The sequence below is a fragment of the Mastigoproctus giganteus genome, chromosome 9, assembly GCF_048544385.1.
Source record: "Mastigoproctus giganteus isolate SK-2022 chromosome 9, ASM4854438v1, whole genome shotgun sequence".
Classification (NCBI taxonomy): Eukaryota; Metazoa; Arthropoda; class Arachnida; order Uropygi; family Thelyphonidae; genus Mastigoproctus; species Mastigoproctus giganteus.
The window spans coordinates 63,669,769-63,692,446 of NC_143583.1; the positions used below are offsets into that span (position 1 = coordinate 63,669,769).

Consider the following 22,678-nt stretch of genomic DNA (forward strand, 5'->3'; position numbering starts at 1 on the left):
TTAGTTAATTAATTTAAATCCTTCTAAAACTCAATCCTGCCTTATATCTTGTAAAGAAGATTCTTTTTCTCCTATTCTTATCTTTGTTGACAGATTTCTAGACAGGATCACATCTATATTAGGGATTACCCTGACTTCTAATCTCTCTTGGCATAACCACATCACAAATATTGCTTCCTCTGCATCTAAAGAACTGGATTTTCCCTTTCACCCTTGGGGTGCCTCCATAGCCAGGTGGGCAGGAAAGAAATCCTTGCTGTTTTTCTTAGCATCTTTCACCAAAGATTTCTTGTAATCTGCTTTCGCTTGCCTAACCTCCTTTGTGACCTGATTACAGACTAGCTTATATCTGCCATAGGCTTCTGAGTCGCTTGATAATTTATATGCATCCCATGCATTTTTCTTCTCTGTCACGAGTCTCATTAGTTCATTTGATAACAATTTAGGCCTAAACCTTAAACAATATTTCTTAATATGTATGAGACCTCTGTACTCACCTTTACTGAAGCAAAAACCGTACCCCTGATGGTAATTATATCTTTAAGTAAATCCCACATCATTACACTGTGATTACTGCCACCTAGTGGTTACTTTATCTGCAAATTCTTAATACACGAATGATCACTGCTGATAACCAGATCAAGAGTATTACCCTCTCTGGTTGCCTCTCGAACATGCTGCTGCAGAAAACAATCATCCAATAAATCCAAAAAAGTCTTACTAGTGTGTGAGTGACCAACCCACAAGTTCCAGTCAATATCTGTTAAGTTAAAATCCCCCATTATAAGACATTCTAATTTACTAGCCCACTCTCTTTCTCTGTACAATTGTTCATTGTACTCATTAGCATAAGCATTAGCATTAGCATTAGTAGAGGCATTTGATGCAAGAAAGCAAGCTTATGCAGCATCCGCCAAAAAAAAAACATTAAAATAAAATAAAATAAATAAATAAATAAAAAAATAAATAACCACTTCCACTTCGCCCCTCTGTCCGTTCGAAATACCTGTCCAGCTGAGTCTTAAACTTATTTAGGCTCTCAACTTCCACAACAAGGGATGGAAGTCTGTTCCACCAACCAACCACCCGCTGGCTAAAGGCAAATTTCCGCACGTCTGTCCTACATCTGTCTTTCCTCAATTTGAACTTATGCCCTCTCAGGTGATTATTCTGAGGAAGAGGGAGAATCCCATCAGCATTGAGCATGCTCAAACCATTCAAAGCTTTATACACCTCTATCAGATCACTCACTGGTGCCTAGCCTCCAGACACTGTAATTTGCAAAACTTAAGCCTTTCTTCGTAAGAGCACCCCTTTGTTCCATTCTCTACTCTTGTTGCCCCTTCTCTGTACTCGTTCCAGCAGCTCTACATCCTTCTTGAAATGAGGCCTCCAGGCCTGTATACAGTACTCTAGGTGAGGTCTGACCATTGCCTTATACAAGGGAATAATCACCTCCTTATCACTTCTAAAAAAATTCCTATATATCATCGACAATACACCATGAGCTACTCTTGCAGCCCTTCTGCACTGCTCAGAAAACTTCATATCTGCCTGCACAACCACCCCCAGGTTCCTTTCATTCTCTACCACTGTCAGTGTAGTACCACAGAGTTGATACGTTGCTCTGGGGTTGCTGTTTCCCATATGTAGTACTTTACATTTTTCAATGTTAAACTTCATTTGCCACCTCTCAGCCCATCTGCTCAACCTTTCCAGATCCTGTTGCAGCAGCATAGTGTCAGTAGTGTCCTTGACAACCCTGCCAACCTTCGTATCGTCTGCAAACTTGGACATTAAGCTTGATATACCATCATCAATATCATTTATAAATACAGAAAACAATAATGGACCCAATACTGAACCCTTAGGGACTCCACTAATAACATTAGTCCACAATGAGCAGTGTCCATTGATTACCACTCTCTGTCTTCTCCCCCTCAACCATCCCTTTTTCCATAACAGCAATTTGCTTCCAATGCCACACTGCTCCAATTTGTGCAGCAGTCTTCCATGTGCAACAGTATCAAAAGCCTTTCAAAGATCCAAGTATATAATATCAAAGTTATTCCCTGCATCCAGTTCTTTTGTGACTGCATCATAGTATCCAATCAAATTGGTCAGGCAAGACTTCCCCTTAACAAAACCATGCTGTGTCCAAGCTATAACTGAAGTCTTGTCTAGATGATCCTGCAGTGCTTCTTTAACCAGTGCCTCCATTAATTTTCCGGGAACAGAAGTTAAACTCACAGGTCTATAATTACTTGTGTCAGTCTTTGATCCTCCTTTGTGAATTGGGGTCACATTCGCACATCTCCAGTCCATGGGTGCCTCCCCTGAGTCCAAGGAAGCTCTCATAATTATGACTAAGGGTTTGCTTACTTCCTTTGCTGCCTCCTTTAATATAACTGGATAGATCCAATCCACCCCAGGTGCCTTTCTTGTGTTTATCTTCAACAATTTGTCTTCCACTTTAATCTCAGTTATTACAAGATTCTCTAGCCTACTGCCAGAGTTGAATACACCTCTGACATTCCCCTCGCTGAATAACTCCTCATGTGTGAATGTCGATGCAAAATATTCATTTAGTTTGTTAGCTACCTGAGCAGGATCATCAACAGTTGACCCATCCATATCAAGTGGACCAATCTGATTCATCCCCTTCCTTCTAGAGTTTACATAAGTAAAGAACTCTTTGCTGTTTTTCTTTGCATCCCTTGCCAAAGATATCTCGTAATCTGCCTTCGCCTGCCTAACCTCCTTTGTAACTTGGTTACAGATCAACTTGTATCTATCATAGGCTTCTGTGTCACGTGTTAATTTGTATGTATCCCATGCATTTTTCTTCTCTGCCATATGTCTCATTAGTTCATCTGACATCCATTTAGGCCTAAACCTTGAACAATATTTCTTAGTTGGTATGTAAAGCCTAGTAGCTTCCAAGATAAGTTCTTTGAATGCTTCCCATTTTGAATTTGCTGTTGGTAACATCATCAGTTTGTCCCACTCCTTCGAATCATTAGGCTTATAACACACTCCTACTCTTATTTTTGCTTTCGCAGTGCTTATGTCACACCAAACTGACTCAAGAGTGCACTGTTCATCTATATCAACTGGGTGCACTTCTTTTGATTTTATGTTTTTCTTAATTAACATCATAACACCTTCTCCCTTCCTATCCTGTCTATCCTTTCTGTATACATTGTACTCCCCAAATTCTAGTTCTGCATTCCTTATATCTGTGTGACACCATGTCTCTGCTATCCCAACAATATCCGCTGGTCGAGACATCTTTGATGTCTTGACCAGCACTTCAAATTCATTAAATTTATTTACTATGCTTCTAGCATTGGTATACATGCACCTATTCTTATTCTTTGTTACCCTAATACATCCCATATACTCACCTGTTTCACGATGACTGCCATCAGTCCCTGAAACCCCCAGCACCCTTCGCTCCAGGTCGCTACTTATTGTAATAGAAATTTTGCAAGAATCGCCTTCACCTCTGTCTGCGGTTACTTTTAACCTTTTAGTCTGTGAATCCCCCCCAAGCTAGCAGTTTTCCGACCCACCTAACAGTGCCTCGATAGCATCAGCAAATATTCTTGCACCCTTTCTATTTAAGTGCATCCTATCCCTGTAGATGCAGTCTCTCCTGTTAACAAGCGCAGACCACGCTGAAAAAAATTCTACCCCTTCAGCCCTGCACAATCGTTCCAGGGCCGAATTGATTGACAACACTCTCATCATGTATTCCCTCCTATCGTGTCTGAGCAGAATTGCAGACACTTTGAAATTTAACCCTGAATCATGACTTTTTTGCAACATTGACCTGTACTTGTTAAGTAAATCTGCAGATCTCCTACTCTAAATGTCATTGGTGCCAACGTGTACAACAATTTCACCTTTTGTGCCCTAAAAAGATGATATATGCTTTACAACGTCATCAACTTTTGTCCCTGGCAGACATACCCTGTTCCTGTTCCATCTATCCTTTTTACACAATATATTCCCCGTTTCCCTGACAGTAGAGTCACCAACAATAACTAGTTCCTTTGGGACCAGCGCATTCTGCCTTGGAGATTGCCGCTGTGTTGCCTGATGCTCAGGAGTGAGCTCTGGCATTGAGTTGGGCAGTTGAGAGCCTGATGGGCCCCTCATATTAATTTCTTTGAAGGCATCTACCCTACACCTCAAGCTCTCATAGACACCCAGTAGAAAGCTGAGATGATGCATAATTTCTAGACACTCTCTGCACCTGGCACACACACACACAAAGACATCCTCCTTGGCTAGATCATGTTCTGTTCCAGAGAGTTCGGCAAACATTTCGCGTTGCACATTTTTTTTATGCTGTGATGCGTTGGAGAATTGCCCCCCTCAGTTCTCCCCCGAGTCACAGCACTCCTGCCACTTTGTGCCCGATGCTTTGCTGCTCTAGTCTGGGGTATGATATTTTAAATTATTACACTATCTAATAGATTCCTAAATGCAGTGATGCGTATTACGCTATATAATTATACGTTAGAGCTGCCTAGTTACCACAATTAAAAATTTGACTTCCCTACTACTCTGTACAAAAACAATGGCTGCAAGATTCGAACGAAATAACGGTTTTACGTATATTAAGCAGTAATCTACAAAAACTCTTTATCTAAATTAAAAATAAAAATAACCAGCATAACAATAACTATAAGACTACCTTTAAAGTACAATATTAAAGAAAAAGTATTTTCTTTCATCTTCTTAACCTTCAACTCACATATGGTACTAAGTACTATTGGTTCTAATATCTTTTGTGTTTGGGGTTTTCATTAAAAAATCCACTATTTTTAATATCATTGCCACCAGTGTGTTAAATGATACAACTTTTGTATCATTTAACACACTGGCAATTTTTGGCAATTCCCAATGTTCTCCATGGTGCTAGTTATTTATATTCTATATTCTAGTTATTTATATTTCTATTCTAGTTATTTATATCTGTTGTGCTCAAGAGTTTAACTGAAGAAGATAGCATTGCTGCTGAAAGCTACCTAATACTATTTGTGATTTTATGTTTATATTATATTGATTCCACTTATCTGTTTAGTGGATGTCATAAAGAATTTTCTTGAGATAAGGAAACTTTTTTTTTACTATTCAATACTTAATATATTATTTTTGCTTAAAGGAAAGATAGAGCAATTAGATGACACTGCAGACCATTTCACTGCTCTATCTTCTCTGAGCTTACTTAATGGTATTACACAAAAAGAGAAGGAAGATAGCATATTACATGTTAAATTTTATTTCTGTAGATAATAAACGTTGATTTATTATCTTTATTTAAAATAAATTTATATATTGTAATGGCTAATTTGTTTTCAGTGTATCTTCCATGCCAGGAAAGTGAATTTACATGTGCTAATTTTCGCTGTATTCCAAAATCTCAACTTTGCAATGGAGCAAATGACTGCAAAGATAATAAGACATCAGATGAGAGCCTGGAACACTGTCCTAATAATCGAACCTGTCCGGGAAATCATCTCAAATGTAATGGCACAAATATTTGTGTTGAGCCATACTGGCTATGTGATGGTGACAATGATTGTGGTGATAATTCTGATGAAAATGCATTTTTATGCTCACAAAGGACTTGTCCTCCTAACAGCTTCAGGTAAATTTAAATGTTCTTAACTCCCCCTCTCCACTCCTCCTCCTCCTTGACTTTTTGATATTAAAATTTTGTATTGATATTAAAAATTTGTATATCTCATAAGTATACATTTATTTTCAACTTTTTTTCATATATCTTCCATTTTCTTTTTTTATCAGCACTCATTTCAGCACTATATGCTTTATTTAAAATAAAATCTACTTCTTACACATACACTCAGTGATCACTGAATTATGATCACCCCATCCATAATGGACTACACCACATAGCTTGCAGTATAAAAAGCCAAACAGCTATATGCTAGAGCAGTGGTTATTTGCATCTGATCATGCAAGTAAAAGTGATAAAGTAGTAGTTATGGAATATAGGTAAAGATATCATGGAGCTTCAAAAGGATGTGATTGTGGAATTTTGTGTGCCAGGTGCTCCAGTATTGGAAATGGCATATCTTCTCAGTTGCCCACAGCCCACTGTGATTAAGAATGATGTCAAAACCACTGCCTGCCAACAGAACTCTAATGGATTACGCAAGGTGGATGTTTGTGGTGAAAAAATGGTGCAGTGTGTTGTAAGGACTGAATGTTAGGTCACTCTGCCAAGGTTTACATCACAATACAATATGGGGAATGCAAGAACAATATCTAAAATTACAATGCACTGCACACTCACACATATGTAGTTCCACAGCAGATGACCCAAGAAATACCCTCTCCTCACTGCTGATCATCGTCAACATCAATGCTGTTGCGTCAACAGCATTCTGGTTAGACACCGCAAGACTCAAAATGAGTTTGCTAGTCGGATGAGTCCAAATACCTGGTACAATAAGCCAACAAGCTGCCCTTGTGTGTGGTGCAAGAAACACAAGTTCATGGAACTATCATGCACATGTCCCACTATCCATGAGGTCGCCTTGGTTGCTTAATATAGTGCATGTTTTGCTTGCAAGCAATAGGACCCCTGGTACATATGGACTAACATTTTGCTGGCAAGGTCTACTACCAGCAGCTTTTAGGAGACCATGTGCACTTTGCCATGTTGCATTTTTTCCTCGACAGAAACGTGATCTTCCAAGGCAATAATGTGCTTTGTCATCAAGCCCACACTATTCACAAGTGGTTCGAGGAATACAGTGAAGATTGGCCTCCAAATATGCCTGACCTCATTCCAATTGAGCACCTGTGGGATGCTTTGGAACAGGAAGATGTGTATGAACATGCAGCTGTCATCTATTCTGATGTTGTGGAAAGCCTCATAGGCAGCATGGCTGCAGATCCCTATAGATGTCTTCAGATATCTAATGGTGTCAATGCCTAGGTGAATAGTGGCTGTTATACATGCAAAGATGCCACCTACTTAATACTGGTCATAATTTAGTGATCACTGAAAAAAATCAATATTATTTCCTGTGTTAATTATAGAAAATAAATTAGTGGAATATTGTGGAAGAATCATAAATAAAAAAAAGAATAGTTGATATAATCAGTAAACATGCACCATCATGCATAAAAAAACTCAAATGCACCTACCTTCTTTATTTCTTCAAATGCTTATTTTGCATAACATGTTGGCTGGTGTAGATTGAATCAAAGAAGTAGACTTAAATACAGTTATGAAACCATTTATCCAACACCCTAACAACCAGTTGTTTTTGAAAATAGTTAATTTTGAAATCTTTAGTAAATCATTATCTAAAATCTATATCCCTTAGTCCTGATTGCCACTATTCATGGTGCCAATCCTCTGGACCAAACACCAGAAATAGTTCAAGCAAGCAAGATTTAAATGACCTCAAGAAAGATTGAAATTCATGAAGTACAGAGCTGAATGAATATGAAGAATATTGTGAACAGCCAGATTATGTCTTTTATAAATGCCTTTAGAAAAAATGAAACCTATTTTAAAGACCACTTACCAACATTTCTAAGTTAACATTAGACAGATTTTTGCAAGCCTACAGAGCATTGTTAGTGAGGCTTTGATCCTTTGTTCTTTTCTTATTAGGCAAATAATAACAGTAATTCCAAATTGGGAATTACTGTTACTACACTCAGTGAAATTTCCCTGATACGAGTTGTGCTGTTATTCTTTGGCAGAGCAAGTTGCAATTTATGCTCTTTATTTATTTATTTTTTTCTTTCTTTTATTTTGAAATTTTGAGGAAAGGTTGCAGAGTAATATTTTAATGCAAGTATTCAATTAATTTTATAACAAATTGCCAAATTATTTGAGAGAAATTGTAAATGAATTTTTGCAATTAAATTAATCTCTGTATGTATTTTTCTCTCATTGGTCTGTAATATTTATAATTGACAGAAATGGAACTTTGTCATTTGTTAACAAGGAAGCATGGTGTTTTGACTCATATTTCTAGACTGCCATCTCTGTTGGTAATTCAAAAACTCCAAAGCTGCCACAAAGGGTTAGAGAAGTTGCCATCCTGTATATTTATTTTATTTATTTATTTCTGAATTGTTAAGGATGGGACGTCATTTCTAGGCTATATTAGCATTAGCATTAGTAGAGGCATATGATGCAAGAAAGCAAACTTATGCAGCATCAGCCAAAAAAGAAAAAAAAACGCTCCCATTTCACCCCTCCGTTCGTTCCAAATACCTGTCCAGCTCAGCCTTAAATTTACTTAGGCTGTCAACTTCCACAACAAAGGATGGAAGTCTATTCCACCAACCAACTACCCGCTGGCTAAAGGCAAACTTCCGCACATCTATCCTACATCTTTCTTTCTTCAATTTGAATTTATGCCCTCTCAGGTGATCATTCTGAGCAAGAGGAAGAATCCCACCAGCACTGAGAATGCTCAAACCATTCAAAGCTTTATACACTGAAATCAGATCACCTCGCAGGTGCCTAGTCTCCAGACACTGTAATTTGCAAAACTTAAGCCTTTCTTGGTAAGAGCAACCCTTTATTCCATTCACTAATCTTGTTGCCCTTCTCTGTACTTGTTCAACAGCTCTACATCCTTAAAATTACGCCTCCAGACCTGTATACAGTACTCCTAACCATTGCTTAAATAATCACCTCCTTATTGTTGCTAGAAAAATTCCTGTATATCTTTGACAAAACACCATGAGCTACTCGTGCAGATCATCTGCACTGCTCAGAAAACTTCATATCTGCCTGCACAATTACCCCAGGTCCTTTTCGTTCTCTACCACTGTCAGTGTAGTACACAGAGTTGATACGTTATTCTGGGGTTACTGTTTTCCATATGTAGTACTTTAAATTTGTCAATGTTAAACTTCATTTGCCACCTCTCAGCCCATCTGCTCAACTTTTCTAGATCCTGTTGCAGCAGCGTACTGTCATTAGTGTCCTTAACAACCCTGCCAACCTTCATATCATCTGCAAACTTGGACATTAAACTTGATATACCATCATCAATATCATTTATAAATACAGAAAACAACAATGGACCCAACACTGATCCCTGAGGGACTCCCCTAATAACATTATACCACGATAAGCAGTGTCCATTGATTACCACTCTCTATCTTCTCCCACTCAACCATCCCTTTATCCATAGCAGCAATTTGCCTCCAGTGCCACACTGCTCCAATTTGTGCAGCAGTCTGCCATGTGCAACAGTATCAAAGGAATTTCTAATATCCAAATATAGGATATCAAAGTTATTGCATCCAGTTCCTTTGTGACCACATCATAGTATCCAATCAGATTGGTCAGGCAAGACTTTCCCTTAACAAAACCATGCTGTGTCCGAGCTAAGAGTAGGAGGCCGGCGGAATTACTTAACAAGTACAGGTCACTGTTGAAAAAAAGCCGGGAATTAGAGTTGAATTTGAAAGTGTCTGCAATCCTGCCCAGACACAATAGGAGGGAGTATATGATGAGAGCCCTGTTGATCAATTCGGCCCTGGAAGGATTGTGCAAGGCTCAAGGGGTAGAATTTTTTTCAGCCTGGTCTGTACTTGTTAACAGGAGAGACTGCATCTACAGGGACGGGATACACTTAAATAGAAAGGGTGCAAGAATGTTTGCTGATGCTATCGAGGCAGTGTTAGGTGGGTCAGAAAATTGCTAGATTGGGGGGATACAAGGACTAATAGATTAACAGTAGCCATTGGCAGAGGTGAAAGTGATTCTTGCACTGCTTCTATTGGAATGAGCCGCAGCCTGGAAAATAAGATGCAGGATATTTCAGAGACTGCTGGGAATCATTGGGATACAAATAAACACATGGGTTGTGTTAGGGTAGCTAAGAAAAAGAACAGGTGCATGTATACTTGCGTGTACACCAATGCTAGGAGTTTAGTAAATAAATTTGATGAATTTGAGGTATTGCTCAAAACATCAAAGGCAGATATTCTGGGGATTTCAGAGACGTGGTGTCACACAGATATAAGAAATGCAGAACTGGAATTTGGGGAGTACAATGTCTACAGAAAGGATAGACAGGGTAGGAAGGGAGGAGGGGTTATGTTATTAGTTAAGAAATACATAAAATCCAAGGAAGTGAAGCCAGTCGACATTGCTGGACAGTGCAGTGTCGAGTCAGTTTGGTGTGACATAAGCATTGGGAGATCAAAATTCAGAGTAGGAGTGAGCTATAGGCCTAATGACTCTGATGAGTATAATAAAAAACTGTACGGGGAAATAGAGTGGGCCAGTAAATCAGAGAGTCTTATAATGGGGGATTTTAATTTCCCAGATATTGACTGGAATTTGGGGGCTGGTCACTCACACACTAGCAAGGCTTTTGTGGATTTATTGGATGATTGTTTTCTACATCAGCATGTTCGGGAGGCAACTAGAGGGAGTAATACTCTTGATTTGATTATCAGTAGTGATTCTTCATGCATTAAGAATCTGCAGGTAAATGAACCACTAGGTGGCAGTGATCACAGTGTGCTGAAGTGGGATTTACTCAAAGAGGTAACTACCATTAGGGGTAAAGGGAAGGGTTATTGCTTTCGTAAAGACGACTACGATGGACTCAGACAGTATTTAAATTCTATACAGTGGGACCAACTGATGATGTTACCAACAGCAAATTCAAAATGGGAAGCATTCAAAGAACTTATCTTGGAAGCTACTAGGCTTTACATACCAACTAAGAAATATTGTTCAAGGTTTAGGCCTAAGTGGATGTCAGATGAACTAATGAGACATATGGCAGAGAATAAAAATGCATGGGATACATACAAATTAACACATGACACAGAAGCCTATGATAGATACAAGTTGATCTGTAACCAGGTTACAAAGGAGGTTAGGCAGGCGAAGGCAGATTACGAGAAATCTTTGGCAAGGGATGCAAAGAAAAACAGCAAAGAGTTCTTTACTTATGTAAACTCTAGAAGGAAGGGGATGAATCAGATTGGTCCACTTCATATCGATGGGTCAACTGTTGATGATCCTGCTCAGGTAGCTAACAAACTGAATGAATATTTTGCATCAACATTCACACATGAGGAGTTATTCAGCGAGGGGAATGCCAGACGTGTATTCAACTCTGGCAGTAAGTTTGAGAATCTTGTAATAACTGGGAGTAAAGTGGAGGAGAAATTGTTGAAGATAAATACCAGAAAGGCACCTGGGGTGGATGGGATCTATCCAGTTATATTAAAGGAGGCAGCAAAGGCAGCAGAGGAAGTAAGCAAACCCTTAGTCATAATTATGAGAGCTTCCTTGGACTCAGGGGAGGTACCCACAGACTGGAGATGTGCAAATGTCACCCCAATTCACAAAGGAGGATCAAAGGCTGACACAAGTAATTATAGACCTGTGAGCTTAACTTCTGTTCCAGGAAAATTAATGGAGGCACTGGTTAAAGAAGCACTGCAGGATCATTTAGACAAGACTTCAGTTATAGCTCGGACACAGCATGGTTTTGTTAATGGGAAGTCTTGCCTGACCAATTTGATTGGATACTATGATGCAGTCACAAAAGAACTGGATGCAGGGAATAACTTTGATATTATATACTTGGATCTTAGAAAGGCTTTTGATACTGTTGCACATGGAAGACTGCTGCACAAATTGGAGCAGTGTGACATTGGAGGCAAATTGCTGCTGTGGATAAAGGGGTGGCTGAGGGGGAGAAGACAGAGAGTGGTAATCAATGGACACTGCTCGTCGTGGATTAATGTTATTAGTGGAGTCCCTCAGGGCTCAGTGTTGGGTCCATTATTGTTTTCTGTATTTATAAATGATATTGATGATGGTATATCAAGCTTTATGTCGAAGTTTGCAGGTAATACAAAGGTAGGCAGGGTTGTCAAGGACACTACTGACACTATGCTGCTGCAACAGGATCTGGAAAGGTTGAGCAGATGCGCTGAGAGGTGGCAAATAAAGTTTAACATTGACAAATGTAAAGTACTACACATGGGAAACAGCAACCCCAGAGAAACGTATCAACTCTGTGGTACTACACTGACAGTGGTAGAGAATGAAAGGACCTGGGGGTAGTTGTGCAGGCGGATATGAAGTTCTCTGAGCAGTGCAGCCGGGCTGCAAGAGTAACTCATGGTGTATTGTCAATGATATATAGGAATTTTTCTAGCAGGGATAAGGAGGTGATTATTCCCTTGTATAAGGCAATGATCAGGCCACACCTAGAGTACTGTATACAGGTCTGGAGGCCTCATTTCAAGAAGGATGTAGAGCTGCTGGAACGAGTACAGAGAAGGGCATCAAGATTAGTGAATGGAACAAAGGGGTGCTCTTATGAAGAAAGGCTTAAGTTTTGCAAATTACAGTATCTGGAAACTAGGCACCAGCGAGGTGATCTGATAGAGGTGTATAAAGCCTTGACTGGTTTGAGCATGCTCAATGCTGATGGGATTCTTCCTCTCGCTCAGAATAATCACCTGAGAGGGCATAAATTCAAATTGAGGAAAGACAGATGTAGGATAGACGTGTGGAAATTTGCCTTTAGCCAGCGGGTGGTTGGTTGGTGGAACGGACTTCCATCCCTTGTCGTGGAAGTTGATAGCCTAAATAAGTTTAAGGCTCAGCTGGACAGGTATTTCGAACGAATAGAGGGGTGAAGTGGAAGTGGTTATTTTTTATTTATTTATTTTTTTTTTATTTTTTTATTATTATTTATTTATTTATTTTTTTTTTTTGGCTAATGCTGCATAAGCTTGCTTTCTTGCATCAAATGCCTCTACTAATGCTATAACTGAAGTCTTGTCTAGATGATCCTGCAGTGCTTCTTTAACCAGAGCCTCCATTAATTTTCCTGGAACAGAAGTTAAACTAACAGATCTATACAGTAAACCCCCGCTATTCGCGGGGGTTACGTTCCTGAGAAATGCCGCGAATACTGAGTTATGGCTCCCATAGTAATAAAGGGGTTCCGTTCCAAAGTACGAAATATATAAGAAAAACTAGTCTAAAATTTTGTCTATGTATGTATTATATGTACCTTCATAATATGACTATGTACATAGACAGTACATAGTGAAATGCAAGCATATGGCATCGAAATGAAAATAAGAAACAATTTAATATTAAATGTAATATTTATTAGAAATTTCAAACAAATTTTTCAAACTAGTGCCTTTGCTAGCTAAAAAACTTATCCAGCCAGTGCTATCGACAGTTTCGCTAAAGTGTTTGTAAAGGAGTTTTGCCTTTTCACGAATGATGAGTGAACTTAACGGAATTTTATTTTGAGTTCGGTCTTCTATCCACAGATTTAAAGCTTTTTCCATTTTTTCTAATTTAACATCACGAGTTACGGAGCATATTTTGGAAGCAATTAGCGCGTTTTCACGGACACTATGGCGGATTTTTTCTTCTGATTTTTTGATTCATCGTACCGTTGACTCATTGATTTTATAATGTTTTGCCACTGAGGAGACACTTTCACTATTAGAAATTTTATCTAATAACTCAATTTTATTCGCTAATGTCATCACCTTCTTTGATATTTTCACATTTCTCTTGTTATTCGTAGCCATATTTTTGTAGGGGTTAGAAAGAACTTGTCCACAATAAAGTCACTTTCTTCCGTTAACACACTCGATAAAGTCTGTTTTACACTGCAAAACGGTAGATTTATCATTTTTGTAAGCATATCAATTTATAAATTGATAAATTTATTCAATTTATAAGCGTATAAATTAAAAGCAAAAGATGAAACCTTCCATGACAAGCGCATAACACATACTGAACAAGAATTAGCGAGAAACATCCACGCTAGCGATTTTGTCACCCCTCTCCCCCCACCCATTGAGCACTGTTTTGACTGGGAAAGATAATTTTAGCCACGCCCATGTTTTTTTTTATGGTGGAAAATATTCACGGCGCTTTAAAATTCACATTTTTTTAGGTTTAATTTTATATTAAATCGGCGATCGCAAAACCGCGAATACAGATACCGCGAATAGCGGGAGTTTACTGTAATTACTTTTGTCACCCTTTGATCCTCTGTGACTTGGAGTCACATTTGCACTTCTCCAGTCCATGGGTACCTCCCCTGAGTCTAAAGAAGGGTACCTCCCCTGAGTCTCATAATTATGGCTAAGGGTTTGCTTACTTCCTTTGCTACCTCCGTTAATGTAACTGGATAGATCCCATCCACCCCTGGCGCTTTTTTATGTTTATCTTCAACAATTTCTCCTCCACTTTCCTCTCAGTTATTACAAGATTATCTAGCTTACTGCCAGAGCTGAATACACCTCTGGCATTCCCCTCCCTGAATAACTCCTCATGTGTGAATGTAGATGCAAAATACTCATTTAGTTTGTTAGCCACCTGAGCAGGATCATCAACAGTTGAACCATCAATATCCAGTCGATCAATCTGATCCATCCCTTTCCTTCTGGAGTTTACATAAGTAAAGAACTCTTTGTTGTTTTTCTTTGTATATTTTGCCAAAGGTTTCTCACAATCTGCCTTTGCCTTCCTAATCTCCTTTGTGACTTGGTTACAGACCAGCTTATATCTATCATAGGCTTCCATGTCAACGATTAATTTATATGTATCCCATGCATTTTTATTCTCTGCCACATGTCTCATTAGTTCATCTGACATCGATTTAGGCCTAAACCTTCAACGATATTTCTTAGTTGGTATGTAAAGCCTAGTAGCTTCCAAGATTAATTCTTTGAATGCCTCCCATTTTGAATTTGCTGTTGGTAACATCATCAGTTGGTCCCACCATAAAGAATTTAAATTCTGTCTCAGACCACCGTAGTCGTCTTTACGAAATCAAAAACCCTTCCCTTTACCCCTGATGGTAGTTACCTCTTTGATTAAATCCCACTTCAGCACACTGTGATCACTGCCACCTAGTGGTTCCTTTATCTGCAGATTCTTAATAAATGAAGAATCACTACTGATAATCAGATCAAGAGTATTACTCCCTCTAGTTTCTCCCCGAACATGCTGATGTAGAAATCAATCATCCAATAAATCCAGAAAACCCTTGCTAGTGTGCGAGTGACCAACCCACGAATTCCAGTCAATATCTGGAAAATTAAAATCCCCCATTATAAGACTGATTTACTAGCCCACTCTATTTCCCTGTACAGTGTCTTATTATACTCATCAGAGTCATTAGGCCTATAACACACTCTTACTTTCAATTTTGATCTCCCAATGTTTATGTCACACCAAACTGACTCGACACGGCGCTGTCCAGCGATGTCGACTGGCTTCAATTCCTTGGATTTTATGTGTTCCTTAACTAATAGCATAACCCCTCCTACCTTCCTATTCTGTCTATCCTTTCTGTACACATTGTACTCCCCAAATTCCAACTCTGCATTGCCTATATCTGTGTGACACCATGTCTCTGATATCCCAACAGTATCTGCCTTTGATGTCTTGATTAGCACATCAAGCTCATCAAGTTTATTAACTATACTCCCATTGGTGTACATATTCTGTTCCTCTTCAGGTTCGTGAACAGGTGCATGTTCTGTTCCATCCACCTGTTCCTACTCCTAGCCACCCTAACACAGCCCATGTATTTACTTGTTCCACTCTGACTCCCAGCAGTCCTGGAAATCTCCATTATCTTGCTTTCCATTCTAATAGAAGCAGTGCAAGAATCACTTTTGCCTCTGCCTGCAGTCACTGTTAACCTTTTACTATATGTATCCCCCCCCCCACGCTAGTAGTTTTCTGACCCATCTAACACTGCCTCGATAGCATCAGATAATAATCTTGCACCTTTTCTATTTAAGTGTATCCCATCTCTGTAGAAGCAGTCTCTTCTGTCAACAAGCACAGACCAGGCTGAAAAAAATTCTACCCCTTTAGCTTTGCACAATCTCTCCAGGGCTGAATTGATTGACAAGGCTCTCATCATACACTCCCTCCTATCGTGTCTGGGCAGAATTGCAGACACTTTCACATTCAACCCTAACTCGCGACTTTTTTTCAACATTGACTTGTACTTGTTGAGTAAATCTGCAGATCTCTTACTCTTAATGTCATTAGTTCCAACGTATACAACAATATCACCTTTTGTGCCCTGAAAAGATGATATCTGCACAATGTCATCAACTTTTGCCCCTGGAAGACATACCCTGATCCTGTTCCACCTATCCTTCTTACATAGTATATGCCCTGTCTCCCTCACAATAGAGTCACCAACAATAACTAGTTCCTTTGAACTAGTTTCATTTCCTCATGAACTGAGCTTTCTTCAAGGAACTTTATGCTCAGAGAACTGGAAAGTAGTCTTCTCCCATAAATGCATTTTATCTATGATTTTTACTGTATAACTGTTGCCATTTTATAGTGCTATTATGTATCTAGTTGTTGTAATAAATACTGTTTAATTGATTAATTAGTTCATAAATAGTTTGTAAAAGAATTTACCTTGTAAATCATGGTATTCCAGTATAGTGCACATTTATAAGACTTTTCACTTTCACTTATATTTTCAACATTGTTCGTTGCCTACTTATTCATATTTCATGCACTTGTAGCTTTCCCCTGTTTTTCATTATGCTTACGGAACTAACCAATACTTGGGTGCTAGCATTGTTCATCATAGAGAAAAAACTTTCAAAAAAATGCAGTTAAAGGTGGAACTGAACATGGCATATGGAGTTTGCATCACAGCTTGTGTCATTTTACTCAGCTGTTCTTGGTACATGGAAGATTCAGATAGTCAAATATTTATAAAAATGTTGGTTAATCCCAAGAGTAAGCTATTTAATGTCTAAAGTTGTTTCATTTAGAAAATGTAAGGCATTTAATTCATCTTCTGTAAATTGAAGTCTGCTGTTTCTTTAAAAATGAAACCAAGGTTAAAAGGACTGTTAATAAAGTTGAGGTGAAAAAATAATCAAGGAGTTTTTTATAAACGGAAGAAGTTTTTGAGCAACATAATCACTATGGAATTACTTTTCTAGACAGAGGGGTAGCCACTTAACCAACACATTGATAAAATGCTGTAATTTAAAGTCAGTATTTTTGGAAGAGCATTTACCTTGAACACAAAGAGAGAAAAGTATATGTGCTCTAAAGGGATTAAGAACTGTTTATTGAAAAACTGTTGTAACTTGGCATATGTTAGTATTAGCCACGTATTGTGCAAGGAAGCCACATGCTTTTGCTGCACTGGCCAAAAATAAAAAATAAAAACAGGTAAGAAAATACAAATTATATACTTTGCAATATTAGTGATACTATTCTAAAGTGTCACTAATATTGACCCCTGCCACCAGAGGTTCTCCCTAGGTGGCAGGGGTCAATATTTGTCCTCCCATTGCCATCCCCCTTCCTGCCTTGTGGACAAATCTACCTCCTCTTTTAATACTCTCCTTGAGCAGAATGGGCATCCAGTTTCAGGAGGGTCCCCAACCGTCACCCCTTCTCCACTATCTTTTTTAACCCCCTTCTTTTTTTTTTTTTTTTTTTTTTTTCTCCTTGGGAAGCTCATGCAACCCCAGGGTTTGCCCCACCAGAGTTTGTTTCTTCCTACTGACCTGGCCCACCTCCCTGTGACAAAGGACAGTAACTAGGGGGTTTGAGGGCTCCACAGATCCCTGGGCTAAGTGGCTTAATGAACAACATAAAAAACAATCCTACACTAACACTTCACACCCACTCACTAACTCACACCATCTGACTTCTACAGAGTTCTGTACATGTCACAGAGTACCAATCGTGGATTTGAGGCCCAGTGCCACTAGTCAAATTACCCTGTACTATACTATACACATCTCTGCCACCAAACATACTGTGGTCTTTTCCAGCTACTCTTATTGTATTATACATTCTTATCTTCATAATGATAGTCATTTTTTTTTTTTTTTTTTTTATCGTATGATATGAGCAATACACGAAGGAACCAGTTTTTTCCTGCTTCCTTCGTGTATCTTGGTTGTGAGATCCAACCGGATATGAGGTATGAGGTATGAGGTATTGAGGGTCTAGCGGCTCCTGGGATTTCTCCCATCTCCGCGAATGTTCTATGTATCGGTGACAGTACCCTGTCAAAGCCAGAGATTTAGAAGTGTGTGGGTCATGAGTAGTGTTATATGTTGTGCCCATTGTTTATCCGGCTTATTGGCCGCCAGGCCCCTAATGGGACCAGATGTTGTCCATACCTCGCCACATGGAGGCTAGCCGGGTGTTACCATTGAGTCAATTGTACTCTGGCAGGTCCTGCCACTTACTTTCCTGGGATTTTAGTGGCTAGGACCTAAAATAAAATTGGAACGACCGCGGTTGATTTTAAATCACTTACATTAAAGCACTAATATGGGGTTTGACGCTGAAAGCCTGTTTCTAAAGTGCCTAAAAGGTTGGGCGAAATTTTTTGGTGTATTTTAAATTTGGACGTGTAGGGCTATACGCTGTGCAAGAAAAAGTGCTGGGAGGGGAGAGTGAAGGCTGGGGGGTGAAATAGGAAGAAGAGGGTCGATAGGGTAGGTGACCCCCAATTTTTCAGTGAGGCATGCCCATGCCCCACCAGAGGGAAGAAATGGTGTGGCAGGGAAGAGAGGCGACAGCAAGCCATCACCTCTCTCCCCTGCCGGGAGTGGGAGTAAAAGAATTGCACTGCACAAGAGAGTGCAGAGCATAGAGCCAATATGGCTCCGTTGAGGCAGCAACTTGGAGTTTCTCTATCTTCGTTGGTCTTCTCTGTCATTGATAGCCATATTTTTCCTCAGCTATGAACACTGGTCAAGTCCATTGTTGGTCTGTTAGCTATGGCTGTGGTTCTCTTCATCATGGGAAGATCCGCAGCTCCATGGGGTTATTCTTGCGATCGCTGGTTTTAGATGATTAGTAGTAAGGTTCCTGGGCGAGGTTCTCCTTGAGTCCTCTCCCCGCGTGTTCTGTGTCTCTTTTTTTTTTTTTTTTTTTTTTTATCTTCTGTAGATGGCTATCAGTGTTTTACGCCTACCAAATAGTTTTTGGGCATATTCCTTTAGCTCCCTGTATTCCTCAAGTGATTCCAATAGATGTGATTCCAAGTTCTTGGGGAGGTAGTGTATTGCAGTGATCAGTCTGCACCTGAGGTCCTCATAATGGGTGCAATCATACATAATGTGCTCCCAGCACTCAAGCTCCCCACAGGCACATCTCGGATCCACCTCAATCCCCAGCGCTGCCAGCTTGGCTTTAAAGGCCCCGTGACCAGTCAATAAATAGGTGGTGTATAAGCCAGGTTGAAACCAAGTTGGGGGACTGGGGTACATCCTGTCGATGTTCGGAATGAATTTCCTGGTGATATTTCCCTTATTTGAGTTGGCCCAACGCTCCTGCCAAACTTGCATCAGGTGTTTTTGCAGCCTTGTCTTTTCATTTTTTTGTGGTGCATTAACGTCCACAGTATAGCCATGGTATGTACAAGGTATTCCTTTCTCTATGTGGTAGTTCATTCCCCTACGCATGATCTCTAAGTCAAGGGGAAGAGCTCCGGCCAAGACCTGCAGCGCGTGGGTACTGGTTGTCCTACAAGCACGTGTAACTGTCAGTAGGATTGTTCTTTGCGTTGCATCAAGGATGCGTCGGTTTACTACAGTTCCTGTTTTGGAAAACCATATTGCTGAGGCGTAAGTGATGATCGGTAGGAAGGTTGTTTTATAAAACAATGACAGGGTGCGTTGGTTTAACCCCCAGTCCCGCCTGACGATCCTAGCCACCAATCCAGAGTATCTTTTGATTTTGGCTCTGATATAAGTTAGATGGTGTTTAAAGGTAAGATTACCATCCAGTATAACTCCTAAATATTTTAACTGGGTCACTAATTTTATTGTGGTAGGTCCCACCTTTATTTGTGGCGGTCTACATATATCAAGCTTGCCTTTTAGCAGGACGGAGGACGTCTTTGTTGTTGATATCATCAGGCAGTGGGTTCTGGTCCAGTTTTGCAATATCAGCATTGCCTGATTGGCCTTTTTCTCTAGCTGGGCTCGGCTATCTGCAGCAATGGTGAGGACCAAATCATCAGCAAAGGCCTGGGAGCGCACATCACCGAGGTGCAAAGCCAAGAACCCATCCAAAACCATATTCCACAGGAGCGGCCCCAGAACAGAACCCTGGGGACAGCCCCTGTGGACATCACGATTCACTCCACCATAAGGTGCTTCCACGATGATGCGTCTCTCGGAGAGATATGACCTAATTATGGAGTATAAGTTGATCGGCACTTGTGCCAGCCTTAGTCTTGCCAGTACGCTCGGCCACCAAATGGTGTCGAACGCCCCAGCGAAGTCAACGGAGATGGCTAGAAGATATTTATTATTGCAGTTTGCTGCTAATTCCGATAGGCTACGCAAGGCTTCCACAGTAGACGAACCCTTATTGAATCCGTATTGCGATGTCTCTGTGAGTTTCGCTGCCTGGTAATGCTGATGTATCCTTGTGCAGAGTAGTCTTTCAAGCAGTTTGCTTGCAACCGGCAGTAGGGCTATTGGCCGATAAGAGTTTGGCAGGTGGGGTGGTTTGTTCGAATTTTTGGCGATTAATTTTACCTTTGCTGTCTTCCAATGTTTGGGGAAGATGCCCTTAGCCAAGCAGCTGTTATATAGGTGTAAGAGGAGGTCTGGAACGATCTCCACGGTCTTCTTAATAATTTCGGGTTCTAAGTAGTCCAGGCCTGGACATTTATTATTTCTTATCAGGGTTGCCATTTGTTGTAGTTCATCCCGTGTGAAGGGTGGCTCCTGAGTGTCTGTTGAATAAACTTCATTATCTTGACAGATGATAAATTGCTCTGGCAGTGTTGGCTCTATTGGTTTCGGGAAGATGGCATCCAATATATTGCTTATAGATTGTTGCCACGTGGTGGTATAATCACCTTGTGGTGTCTGGGTGGTTGAAATGACTTCCCCCCTGGGAAGTTTATTCGTCACTATCTTGTATACCACACCCCAGGGTTCGGTGTTCCCTGTTGTGCTAACAAAGGTCTCCCAGGCCTTGCGTTTGCTCTTGACTATCGCATTTGTGTAGCTGTTTCTGGCTTCTCTATATCTTTCCCTTAAAGCTTCAACCTCATGGGCCGGCCATGTGCGCCTTGCCCGTTGGAATTGTTTTCTTCTTTTAATTGTTTCCCGTCTGAGCTGTTGAATTTCCAGGGTCCACCACGGGACAGCCCCCCGGATCAGGCTTCTTCTTTTTATTGCTGCATTGCTGGCTTCTGTTATTATCTTGGTTACTTTAGTTTGGGTTTTATTGGGTTCCTCGAGCTGATTTGTCTCAGTTAGATGTTGGGCCATTGCTGGTATTAGGATTTCCTTAAAACGTTCCCAATTTGCTTTGCGAATGGCATAGCGGCTTTGTATTTGCTTGGATATTGGGGCTCTGTCAAGTGACCTTGCTATCTGATAGGTAATCACTCTGTGATCGGACATTGTCCACGAATTCCGAACAAGCCAATCCTTTATATAGCCTGCGACGTTCCTAGTGAACAGCGTGACGTCGATCGTGGCCTCCCACAGTGTGTTACAGAACGTGGGAAGTTGGTGCGGCCGATTTAGTACCATGATCGGGGAGTTAGAAAGATATTGGTCTAGTATTTGCCCGTTCCGAGTTCCGCTTCTGTCCGGAGTCAGGCTGTGCCAGGTGGGGGATCGGCAATTGACATCTCCCCCTATGATTATTTTCTCGTCCGGGAGCAAGTCTACCAAAACTTGAAGGTATTGTGTAGCTGGGGTAATGTCCTCCCCCGGTCTACAGTACAGTGCCACTATGTAGAACTGGCCTAGCGGCGTCAATACGTGGGCACAAGCTGCCCATGACGAGCATAGTTGTTTAACTTTCGTGACTGTGTAGTCTGGGTTGCGTACCACTACCGCCGCCCAAGGGGTATCTTCCTCTTCGTGTACTATCTTATATGTGATTGGGTATCCACACACCCGTTTAGAATGGGTGTACGGCTCCTGGAGTATGAGAATGTCTGCATTGATTTCGTCAGCTTTTATCCTTAGCTGTTCTGCCACTGCTCTGGCTCTTTGCGCATTTTGTTGGATGATCTCTATTTTGGATGTATTATATTTCTTATTGTTTGTCTCCATAGTCGATTCTCTTTTGGTATTGACCCTTTGCTTTGATATAGACCGGGCAGTTTGGATCTCTGATCGAATGTGTGTATTCCATTTTGGCTGCTTTACAATTGGCACAGGTTGGATCCTGTTCCCTGTTGGGGCAAGTTTTGTACTCATGGCCCTTGCCAGAGCAATGGCCGCAAGTAGGCGTTGTCTGAGTACAGGTGTGGGTTGTGTGTCCGAACTTGCAGCACCGAAAGCATTTCGGCACCGCTGCATGCTCCCGGAACCGGTGGGATCCCCATTCTATATATATTCTGTTGCATTTTTTCAGCTGTTGCCATGCAGATGGGTCTAGTTCAACTACCCAGTTCCTATTGGTTCCCGATCTGGTACCGGTTGAATACCTTGGTGTTACCATGCATTTTTTTTGTGCGTCCTGGGCTAAATTCCTTAGATTTCTGGTGACAATTTCAGTTGCTAGTTGTTCAGGCGTTACGTCTTGGTCTACATTAAATATTATAATTGAAGGCCCACGCTTTTTTGGCGGCTCCGTTGTTAGCCC

The 22,678-nt window shown here is 40.5% G+C and overlaps 1 protein-coding gene across 1 annotated transcript in view; it reads left to right on the forward strand.

The window, feature by feature from the left end:
* Window positions 1-22,678, forward strand: part of mgl (low-density lipoprotein receptor-related protein megalin) — a 1,043,262-nt gene that overhangs the window by 695,774 nt on the left and 324,810 nt on the right. Inside the window, exon 51 of the mRNA XM_090381453.1 lies at window positions 5,374-5,662. Within this exon, the coding sequence (XP_090237579.1) occupies window positions 5,374-5,662 (289 nt within the window). The remainder of the gene's footprint in view (window positions 1-5,373; window positions 5,663-22,678) is intronic.